At 40.4% G+C, this 11,651-nt stretch overlaps 1 protein-coding gene across 1 annotated transcript in view; it reads right to left on the bottom strand.

The window, feature by feature from the left end:
* Positions 1-11,651, bottom strand: part of Oca2 (OCA2 melanosomal transmembrane protein) — a 254,536-nt gene that overhangs the window by 206,851 nt on the left and 36,034 nt on the right. The window contains exons 5-7 of the mRNA XM_029541048.1: positions 11,340-11,500; positions 9,697-9,776; positions 7,848-8,001 (exon numbers count right to left, since the gene is read on the bottom strand). Coding sequence (XP_029396908.1) covers positions 7,848-8,001; positions 9,697-9,776; positions 11,340-11,500 — 395 coding nt within the window. The remainder of the gene's footprint in view (positions 1-7,847; positions 8,002-9,696; positions 9,777-11,339; positions 11,501-11,651) is intronic.

The raw sequence follows: 11,651 nt of genomic DNA, 5'->3' as shown, positions 1-11,651 counted from the left end.
CAGTCTTTTGCAAATCTAGTGCAAAAAAAAAAAAGAAAGAAAGAAAGAAAGAAAGAAAGAAAGAAAGAAAGAAAGAAAGAAAGAAAGAAAGAAAGAAAGAAAGAAAGAAAGAAAAACCAGCTCAGATCCAGCTCAATTCTTCTATCTGAACTTCAACTTCTGGGATGCAAACAAGAACAAATGCAAAAGCTTAGATTGCTTCCCCTGACCATGACTTCATGGGGATTTCATAAGACAGTGTATGATTCTTGGGGAAAGCACTGTCACCCCAAGTAGCCCAACTTTATTTAACATATGCATACATATGTTATATATATGTATATGTTCTTTTTTATTTAGTATATATTATAGACATGTATTATATATCTCATATATAATTTGGGTAAGTATGAAATAGCAAGATTCCTTATAGATTTTCAAATACCTCAGAGTTGAGGAAGCTAAAGCCTCTCCCCCATTTCCCACTTTATATCATTTGATTCATGCTATTTCTCTCTCAAGAGCCCACTCCACAATCCTATTTAACATTCCTGGTTTCTATGGTTACTATGGTTATATGCTCACATCTAAAGATCTGGAGCTAGGAACCACAAATTAGAGAACATGTGGTCTGGGTCATCTTACTAAAAATATTTTCTAGTTACATTCATTTATGAGCAAATTTCATGATTTCATATTTCTTTACAGCTGAATAGGCTGTCTGTAATGGTCTCCATATGTTACAAAGAGAAGCTTCTTTGATAAGAATTGAAAGCCACACTTACTTGTAGCTATAATGGTAAGTTTCTATACAATATCCCATTGTATAATTGTACAGCATTTTCTTTACTCAGTCATCAGTTAAAGAACATTTAAGGTCATTCATTCTCTGGCTATTGTTAATAGGATGGCAGTGAACATTAGCTAAGCAAGTATTTTTGAAATAGGACATGAGTCCTCTGAAAATATGCCATCTTGTGGTGTAACTGAATTGAATAATTAATTTTTTTTTTTTTTAGTTTTTTGAGATTTTCCACACTGATATCCACAGTGACTACGCCAGTTTGCAATCCCACCAAGAGTTAATGACGGTTCCCTTTCTCTATATCTTCGCTGACACTTGTCAGTTGTTTTCCTGAGGTTGACCATTGTGACTAGAAGAGGAAATTTCAAAGTAGTTTTAATTTTCATTTCCCTAATTATTAAGGATGCTGAATACTTTTTGAGATATTTCTTGACCATTTTTGTTCCTTCTTTGGGGAAAACTCTGTTCAAACACAAGTCCATTTTTAATTTGGATTGTTTGTTTTGTTGACTTTGGGGTCTTTTTTCTTTTTTCTTTTCTCTCTTTATATAGTCTGGATATTAATCCCCTATCAAATATATACCTGGCAAAGATTTTTCTCAGGGCTTCTTCCTTACCTGATTGATTGAGTTGTTATACAAACCCTTTTTAGTTTCATGAGACCCTGTTTGTTCCCTGTTGGTGTGAACAACCGTTCAGACAAACTGAGTCCCAGTCAGAAAGCTCTTTTCTATTGAGATTATATAGAAGCTATAAATAGCTTTTGATAGAATGGCTACTTTTCATGATATTAATTCTATCAATCAATGTGCAGGAGATACCTTTCAAAATGCTAGACACTTCCTCAATCTCTATCTTCAGAGATTTAAACTTTTCATTGTAGAGGTCTTAGGTTTATTTCTAGATGTTTTCCTTTCTTTGGGGCTACTGTGCATTTTAGTGTGTCCATGATCACTTCTCAGCATGTCTGTTGTATTATATACAAAGACTATTGATTTTTGTATTCCACCACTTTAATAGAAGTGTTCATCATTTCTAGAAGTCTGGTACCATTTTTGGAATCTCTTCTATATAATATCACGCCATATACAATTAGGAATAATTTGACTTTTTTGCTATTTGAACTCCTTTATTTTTCTTCTCATATTGCTTTTTTCCAGATTATGTTTCAAGTACTATATTGAAAAAGAGTAGAGACAGTGAATACCCCTTTCTCATTTCTGATTATACTGTTGCTTCAGGATTTTCTCCACTTAGGATCATGTTGGGTGTGAGTTTGTAATCTATAGTCTTCATTATGCTGAGGTATATCCCTTTTATTCCTACTGTGTCTGGGGCTTTTTCCATGTAGCCAAGTAGGATTTTTGTCTGAGGTCTTTTCTGTTTCTATTGAGATGATTGTGCAATTTTTGTCATTAAGCCCACTTGTGTGATTTATTACATTTTGTTGCTTTATTTAGTTGAACCATCCCTGTATCTCTAGGTTAAAGTCAACCTAGATCATAGTGGATGATCTCTCTCCAGCCCCCAGTATTCTCTGTAGCCCTAGCTTGGTGAACATTATTTCTTTTAGCCCATTTGTGTCATGGAAAGTTTTTATTTCTCTTTCAACTATGGCAAATAGTTTTACTGTTTCTGGTAATCTAGGTTGGCACTCATGATCTTCTAGAACTTGGAGTGCATTGTCCCTGGCTCATCTAGCTTTAGGGTTTCCATTTTGAAAAAAAAAAAAAAAGCTGCTGTTCTGACGGATTTGCCTTGTATGTGATGTGTATGGTTTTTTCCTATTATAGCTTTCAATACTCTTGCTTTCTCCTGTGAATTCAGTGCTTTAGCTATGATACGCAATAGAGCGTTTCTTTTCTTTTTTTTTTTTTTATCTTGTCTGTCTGGTGTTCTGTGTGCTTCTTGTATCTGTATGTGGACTGCTTTCTCTGGTTTGGGGAAATTTTCTTCTTTGATCAGTGACCCGGGATTCTTCTTCTTCACTCATGCCTATAATTTGAAGAATTTAATCTTTTCACAATGCCCTGTCATTCCTGCATAGCCTTTTTCTAGGTCTTTTTTTTTTTCATTTTCTTTGCTTGAGTGGTCTAATTCCTTTACTTTATCTTTGAATCCTGATATTCTTGTCTTCTGCTTGATTCATTCTTCTGCTTGTAAGGCTTGCTCTGGGTTTTTTTAATTGGATTGTCGAGCTTTACAATCACACCTTCATTTCATCTTGAGTTTTCTTCAGTATTTCTACATCCTTATTGGATTCAGTTTTCAAGTCCTGGGTTGTTTTGTCATTTCCTTCAACCTAGATTTGTGTTTCCTGGGCATCACTTGGGCATAACTTTAACTTTCTTGATCTTTTTCTTTGTGTCATCCTTAAACTTTTTAATTCTCTGATTATGTTTATGATTGTCTTTTTACATTCCTGATCCTGGGTGGGGGCTTGTCTAGGTGTTTCTCACTGAAAAACATTTCTACAAGACTGGTAGATTTTGTAAGGGATATGCTTATTATCTTAACCTTCCATGGTGTTTGTGGTTTTGCAATGAGACCTGAGCATTTGGACTTATTTTCTTGGTTGTAAGTCTAATGTGGACACAAAAGACTGGCACTAAGGATATGCCACCCAGCCCAAATCTGAAGGGTGGGTAGGCCATAGGTAGGGCTTACCTGTCTGAGCCAAGGCCCTAGTTATAAGCCTAGGGAAGGTATGGGGATCAAAAAACTTGAAGGCAGAGAAGGGTCGGGTGAACTCACCAAGTTGGTTGGTATAGAGGATTTGAGAACTGGGACAGGCCTGGTAGTTAGGCATAGTGGGCTTCGATAAGATCAGGAGGGCACATGATTGGTATGGTGTACAAGTATTAACCTGGCATGAGCCTCAGGTTGATGACAGTATAGGCAGGCCTCCCCAGACTAGACCAGGGCACTAGATGTGGGACTTGAGCTAAATTTGAAGATAGTGGAGGGTCCAGGAGAGGGAATTCAGACAGGCAGACCTAGCAAGGTGGGCAGAATTACAGATATACAGGCCAGACTGTGTCTGGAGGTTGGTTACAGCACAGGCAAAATAAAGTTAGGAAGACATGGGGCACTGGACTGGTACACAAGATTAGAACTAGCTTTTAAACCAAATGCTACATAAATGCATAAGCCAAATACAAAAAGACCTGAACAGTAAAACCAGGCTTCACAAAGAGACTGCCTAACTTTGCCTCAGTTTGATAAGGGGGTTTAGGAAAGAACCTTTGTGTTCCTAGCCAAAAGGAACCCAAGGTAGATGTCTGGAAAATATATTATCTCCTTTATGCTGTGAAATCCTTTTCATTAAGACTGTCTAAGGCTTTTTTAAAATGTGATTTTATTCAGTCTGCTGAACCTTAGCTGTGGCAGAATTTTTAGTATGCTATGCTGAGGAATTCTCCAAGGCCAAGGCCCAGTTAGAGATGAAAGTATGAGAGTCAGAAGGGTTGCTCCAACTTTGTTCTTCCTTGCTTTCAGTGAGGACGACTTTACAAGGATAAGAAATATGACACCGAGGAACTGCCAATAAGCTCTGCCTCCACTATAGAGTCAGAGCTATAAATAATTCAAGGGATGTCCTGACGTGGCTTCATCCTATCCTGATATTAAAGACCTAAGGGAGCCCTGGCTAAGCCTTTGTCTCCTCAATTACATGGGGGTCAGTGGCACATACCAAAAAAAACAATGGTGTGGGTAGTGCTCAGGGGTCAGGCTATCTGGGCTCAGAGCTCAGCACCTGTCTCAAACATCTATAGGTACTCTAGGGACGTGTGTTTGTTTATTGAGCTAGCTTCATGCCAGGTTCTGTTCAAGGCGCTGGCCTCAACATTGATGAACAGGCATGATAAGGGGGCTCCTAGACAGAACAGATGAGGCAAGACCAGGAACCAGATCACAACTACAGATAGCAGAGAGAGCTGTCCAGGAAGTAGTGATAATATATAGGGAGAATGAGTGGGCAGGTCAGTTGGCTCAGCCCAGGACTTGCTCCCTCAGGGCAGTGACATCAGACAGCAGCAATGTAAGCTGAGGGTGCCCGTCTAGAGAGTCTAGAGACCTCTAGTTCTGGGGAAAGAACTGGAGATCCAGACATAGGGAATCTTCTGAGTCCTCACATGTTAAGTCCAGGAGCAACCCAGGAAAACTACAGTGTTGACCTCACTCCTGGACACACCCCCTGCCCAGGGGAACTTATGCCAATAGAGGAACTCTATAGAATTCTAGAAGCACAAAAAATTATAGAAGCATAAACCAAATCATAACTGTTCTAACACTTCTACAAATTTCTTTTCCTTCTTAATCTAGGGACAAACCTACCAAGGGAAAGGCTTGGATTTCACAAGTTATTACATAGATAATTTTTATTTGCCAGTTCCACTAGTGTCTTAAAATAGAAAATTTCCTATTTCTTTCAGTCCGCAAAATATAAATCAAGTCATATTAAAAAACCTTGTATCATAAAAAAAATTAATAAACTAGCATTGAATGTATAGTAAGTTCTCTGACCATACAGGAATCAAGTGCTAACTACATAACTGAAAGAAAACAGAAAAAGTGATGAAGTTTACAAATTAAACAGTGTATATCTAAGCCAGGCGTGGTAGCACATACCTCTAGCCTCAGCTACTCAAGGAGGCTGAGACCAGAGGATCACCTGAGTCCAAGAGTTTGAGGCTAGCCTGGCCAATAGATCAACACTCTACCCCCACAAAAAAAAATAACAAGATAAATAACAAAGTAAATAATACATTGAAAATTTTTAAAGAGAAAATAAATGAAACTGACCCACAAAGATCAAAATCTGTAGGATGAAACTAAAGAAATGATAAGAAGATATGAGCACAGTCACTTAGGAAAACACTTGATGCAGAGATATAAGTATGCCCCCAATGCATGTCCTAACATAAATCAATCTAGTGTAGTGATAACCTAATGCAAACAAAGCAAATGATCACAGGGGCTGATGCAGAAAAGTACACTCAAAACTCAACACCCTATGATGGGAGGAATTCTCAACACAACTGGAAAAGAAAGAGATTTCCCTAGTCTTATAAGCAGCTCCTACAGAACAAGTGATGTCCCCTTAATGGTGGAAGCTGGAAGTCCTTCCTGTGTGGACAGAGAGCACAGCAAAGATGCCCACTCCCACCACCTGTCTTAGTTAGGGTTTCTATTGCTGTGAAGAGACACCAAGACCAAGGTAAGTCTTATAAGGGACAACATTTAATTGGGGCTGGATTACAGGTTCAAAGGTTCAGTCCCTAATCATCAAAGCAGGAAGAATGGCAGCATCCAGGCAGACACAGTGCTGGAGAAGGAACCAAGAGTTCTACATCTTGTTCAGAAGTGAACCCAGCGAAGACTGGCACCCTCGGGCAGCCAGGAGGACACTGTCAAAGCCCACCTCCACGGTGACACACTTTCTCCAACAAGGCCACACTTCCTAATAGTGCCACTCCCTGGGCCAGGTATATTCAAACTACCACACTATCTTATTACCTTATTCTGGCAAACAAACAAACAAAACCAAAAAACCCAAAAGCAAAACCAGAAATTAAAGGGATTCCAATTAGAAAGGAAAAAATAAAAACACCCCCCACACACACACTACATACGCTATGGTGGTCTATCTTTAAAATCTCAAGAATACTATTTTAAAAAGTACACCCATGAGATCAGGAAAATGGAAGTACACAAAACTAACCCAGAAAGTCATAGGGCCTGTGCAATGATTTTAAAAGAAAGAAAGAAAGAAAGAAAGAAAGAAAGAGAGAGAGAGAGAGAGAGAGAGAGAGAGAGAGAGAGAGANGAGAGAGAGAGAGAGAGAGAGAGAGAGAGAAAGAAAGAAAGAAAGAAAGAAAGAAAGAAAGAAAGAAAGAAAGAAAGAAAGAAAGAAAGAAAGAAAGAGGGGGAGAGGAAGGAAGGAAGGAAGGAAGGAAGGAAGGAAGGAAGGAAGGAAGGAAGGAAGGAAGGAAGAAAGGAAGGAAGAAGACTATGTTGATGGACTATAAGAGCACATAAGTGTATATGGAACAAGAACGGCCACTGTACTGAACAACTTTGGGGAGGTGCAGCAAGCGAGAGATGTTCTCCCCAGTGTGGAGACAGACTACACCTGCCATCATCAAGACAGTGTGGGAAAAGATGAACGGGCACTTAACCAATGTGCTGAGACAGGGAATCCAGAAATATATCCCACAAAAACTCCAATGGCTTTTTAAATTTTTTAGATTTATGTATTTTATATACATGGATGTTGTACTTGCATGTATGTCTGTGCACCATGTACATGCCTGGTGCCCATGGAGACAAAAAGGAGAGGCGAGATCAGATGCCTTGGAACTGGAGCTATAGACAGTTGTGAGTCTCCATGTGAGTTTTGGGGACTAAACCCAGGTCTTCCGCAACAACAACAAATGCTCTTAACCACTGATTCATCTCTTCAGCCCCTCTAATCACTTTTTAAAAATTATGCAGGAAAAAAAGCAGTTCAGAAAAAGAGAGAAAGCTTTCTTGATAAACGCTGCTGGGGTAACCGGGCATCCTTGGACCTGAAAATGAATGGGCATCTGCAACTCACCCAGATTCAAGAAGCAGCTCAAAGCTAAAACTTTAAATATTTTAAGTAAATACAGATGAGCAATAAGTTCTTAAACATAACACTAAAATCACAATCCGTGAGACCGACAAACTTTATAAGCCACTCTAGAAGAAAGTATTTGCAAAATGTATGGCCAACAAAGCCTTTATATCCCAGGTATATAAGTACCCAAAACCCAACATTAAAAATTCAATTACAAAGTACATAAATGACAATGTACAGACATCTCACTAAGCTTTTCTGGTCCTCTCACANCCTCTCTTGTTTTTGTCAGTGCCCATGATTCAGCAACTATTTGGGGGCAGTTGCTTTTCCTATCTAGAATCCTTAGGAATTACTCCTTTCCGATTTGACTAAATAAAACCGAGTTTATCAAAGCATCCAACAAACTGACCAGACCATGAGCAATGGTAGACCATAGAACACAGGCACNGTAGTTACCTCAAATATGATCAGAGTATAAACCCCTGCGAGGATGGCCACCGCACTGGCCACTTGTGCTTCAACGCTTGCCCCAAGGAACTGATGGGCCAGCAAGAGATGAACGAGGTGAGTCTGTTGGAGAGAGGCCTGGATGCTGATGGAAACAGCCTCCCTGAAAAATAAATCAAATACCTTGAGGTTGGTCAGGGACACAAAGNGAATAATTAGTATACCTCCTCAGTGTCCTTTCTAGCAAGTCATTCAGCCCAATGCATAACCTCACAGACAGAAAAGTCCTGAGTACAGGCCTGTGACACAGGGCACAAGCCTTTCTGTGCCACTCNACAAGAGCTCTTTAGCCTTTTGCAAGTGCCAGTCCAACAATTAGCCTGCAAAATGGCAGCAGGTTTANCCCCTCATTTTCTTCATCCTTGTCAGCACAGGAGCACTCCGGCTGCAAATACAGAGTATCACTAGCTACTTAAACGTTGGTCCCCTATAGTANTGAACAGAGCCTAAAATGGCAGGCCTGAGGATAATCAAGTTGGACATGCAGAAAAAGGAGCTCTTTTGTAAAAGTCGCTCAGTAATAACTCTNTTGAGCCTAGTAGTGTCCATTCTTGCCCCAAGTTCATATGTTGAACAATTTTATCTGTATACCTCAGAATGTAATTACTTAGAGATGGCTCTTAAGGAAGTCACAATGATGAAGTGAACTCATGAGGGTAGGCCTAATTCAGTGGGACATACNTCCTTCAGAAGAAATCAGGACATAGGCATGCAGGAAAGAAAGACAAAACAAGATAACATCTGTGATTCAAGAAGCTAACCCTGCCATCAGCTAGATGTCAGATTCCCAGTCTCTGAAGCTCTGAATAAGTATNTGTGATGCTTCAGCCCTCAAGGGTATGCACCTAACTGACTGGGAGGAACCAGGAATTGAGGTCAAAAATAGAGTGCTTTTAGTTATATTAAAAAAAAGAAGAAGAAGAAGAAGAAGCCTAAAATTCCCCAGAGTATAAAAGAGCTTGAGTCCAAGACCTCTAAAGATACCAAAACCAAGATACTCCAGTCCATTATGTAAACTAACATAGTATTTGTACAATATTAATAAAATATGAACATTGACTAAAACATTCCTTTGCTTCAAAGTGGGTACTGAAGTCAACCCTCTTGTGTCCTGACCAGGATGGTTACATTGTGTCCTGCAGAGATTTTGCACATGCTATCTACAGTGAATGCATGAGTACCTTGTTCAGATAGTGTAAAACATTATAAACATGTATCATACGCATGCCCATGTTTGGTGTTCTGTAGGCTAAAGTTCTTTAAGCAGGTGATGTGATTTGATTGTGTCATTCAAATGGCTCAGTGGGTAAGAGCACCTGACTGCTCTTCTGAAGGTCCAGAGTTCAAATCCCAGCAACCACCTGGTGGCTCACAACCATCTGTAACAAGATCTGATGCCCTCTTCTGGAGTGTCTGAAGACAGCTACAGTGTACTTATATATAATAAATAAATAAATCCTTTAAAAAAAAAAAAAGTCCTTAGCCTGCTAATGTATATGGTGATAGTATTTGGAAGGAGTATGGGAAAGGCACATAGGGTTTCATGAACTCCTAAATGAGTCCTCATATGACAGGCGTGGCTCTGGAAGAAGCGTGCCCCAGGTTCGCAGGCCTGCTCAGTCTCACAGCAAAAAGGACCGGTGCCAAGATGTGGTCGGCCCTGTGCTATCAGACTTCTCCAGGAACTGTTATTCCTTATAAATCACTCAGTTTTGGATAGTCTGAAATACCAGAAGAAGACAGACTGAAGATGGTAAGCCTTACCCAGAAAAAAATGTCCCAAAACCCCAAAACCCACCTGCTTACTATCTCGAAGGTTCTGCTCACCACCACGTGCTCACTTCTTGGATTTAAAAAGACAGTCCAATTGTAAGTGACCTGTAGAAGCCAAAATGTAAAATGACAATCAGTCTTTGGGAATGGCCACCATGTGACATAGGGGTACAAATTCAGTAGAGACACATTTTTTTAACAAATATTCTCAAACAACAGTTGATCTAATCCTTGAATGTAGAGCCTGTGGAAGGGGAATGCCAACTGATTTATGAGTAAAATAAATCACAAGTTATTGGAATTATTTGAGTCCTTGGCTCTTTTAGTCCTCTCAGGGCAACTTCTAAAGGAAAAAAAAAAATGATTCCTTAGAGTTGCTTCCTGCTTACAGCCAGGAGGCAGAGACCTGCCCCAAGAAACCCCAGCATGCTGTGTTGCAGCAGCCTCCTCCCACAGAGCTGAGCTGGAACAGCAACTGCTGCAGACCAACATTCTCTGAGACAGCAGTCTAGTGGACCAGAGAGAAACTTCCAGTGAGAAGACAGGAGTCTCCCCGACAGAGGGAAGCACTGGACACAAGGGCTCTCAAATAGGTCTCTGCAGAGAACCTCATACATGAAAAAACTCTTCGAGGTTTCTCAATGTCAGCAACCTCTACTGACAATGGCAATTACTCTGATGTAATCATTATACATTATATGCTGGTGTCAAACTATTATACTCTACCATGTAAGTATATATACACATGCCAATTAAAAATTTCTAACTGTGAATAATATTAGAGGCATTAGGATATACCCCACTGTCTTTTGCACAAGAATCAACAGGCACAGGGTAGACACATTATGACTCCCTCTCTCACTGCCAAAGTCTGTTGCTTGACTGGGAATTGAGTTTCTGTCTTAAGCTCACTCTATAGTTTACTATGTTGGTTAATACCAGCCACTGACAATTAACTTCGCTGGGTATAATTACACTTTTGCCCTGTAGACCATGATCTGCAGATCAGGAAAATGTAAGGGGTACAGCCTTGTTCAAATAGGGTTTCCTTCTGTTGGTGGTTACACTAGGGAAAACCCCTGAGCACAGGACATGCCTTTCATGCAGGAGTTCCTGTGGGTACCCAGTGGAGTCACTGACACCACTTGGGGACAGGTGAGGCTCCAGGGACAAGCATCAAGGCTTTGGTGCACAGGCTCTGACTGCTGCTGGCTTTCCTCCTGTGTCCGGGTGCATTTGCAGAATGGAAATTGAAGGTGGGACTCTGCACAGGGCCTACGGACACAGGGCTCAGAACCTATGTGCTTAGCAAATGCCACCAACACAATGCAGCTGTGGGAGCCACCTGTGCTTTGTGCTGTCCAGTGAGTCTCTAACCGCCTTGCATTTTACAGCAAAAACTGCTGAAGTTCATATTGTTTCCCTCAATAAGCTAGTAATATGTTTTTTTTTTCATTACTGCATGAAGAACTTACAAGTGCAACTTGACTGTAATGGCATGGAAAAAAGAATTTCAATGGCAAAGCAAAAGATCAGTATCAGAGACTTCACTAATAATGGAGTTACTGCTTTTTGGCTTCCATCAAATCCATTCAGTAGGAAACTCCATTTATAATAGGATGTAATGAGATTTTTACAATTTCTTTCAAATGATGTGGAAGTAATAACCTGCTGTGGTCGCCGCCGTCTGTTGCCCACTGCATCTGTCTGGGTCACCACCACCATGACATGTTCTTCTTTCCCTGAACCACTTGGTCCACCAGCCATTAAGGCCCCTGCCAGGTCCAGCTGAAGTATCATGGAGTCCGCATGGCCACTGAGGTTCACAGCTGAAGATGCATCAAGGTGAACCACAGAACAAGGAAGGAACACCGACCATCCCCCCAATCACACACACACACACACACACACACACACCACACACACCACACACACACCACACACACACCACACACACACACCACACACACACACACACAC

The sequence above is a fragment of the Mus pahari genome, chromosome 1 (genome assembly GCF_900095145.1).
Source record: "Mus pahari chromosome 1, PAHARI_EIJ_v1.1, whole genome shotgun sequence".
Lineage (NCBI taxonomy): Eukaryota > Metazoa > Chordata > Mammalia > Rodentia > Muridae > Mus > Mus pahari.
This window is presented reverse-complemented; position numbering and strand designations above follow the sequence as displayed.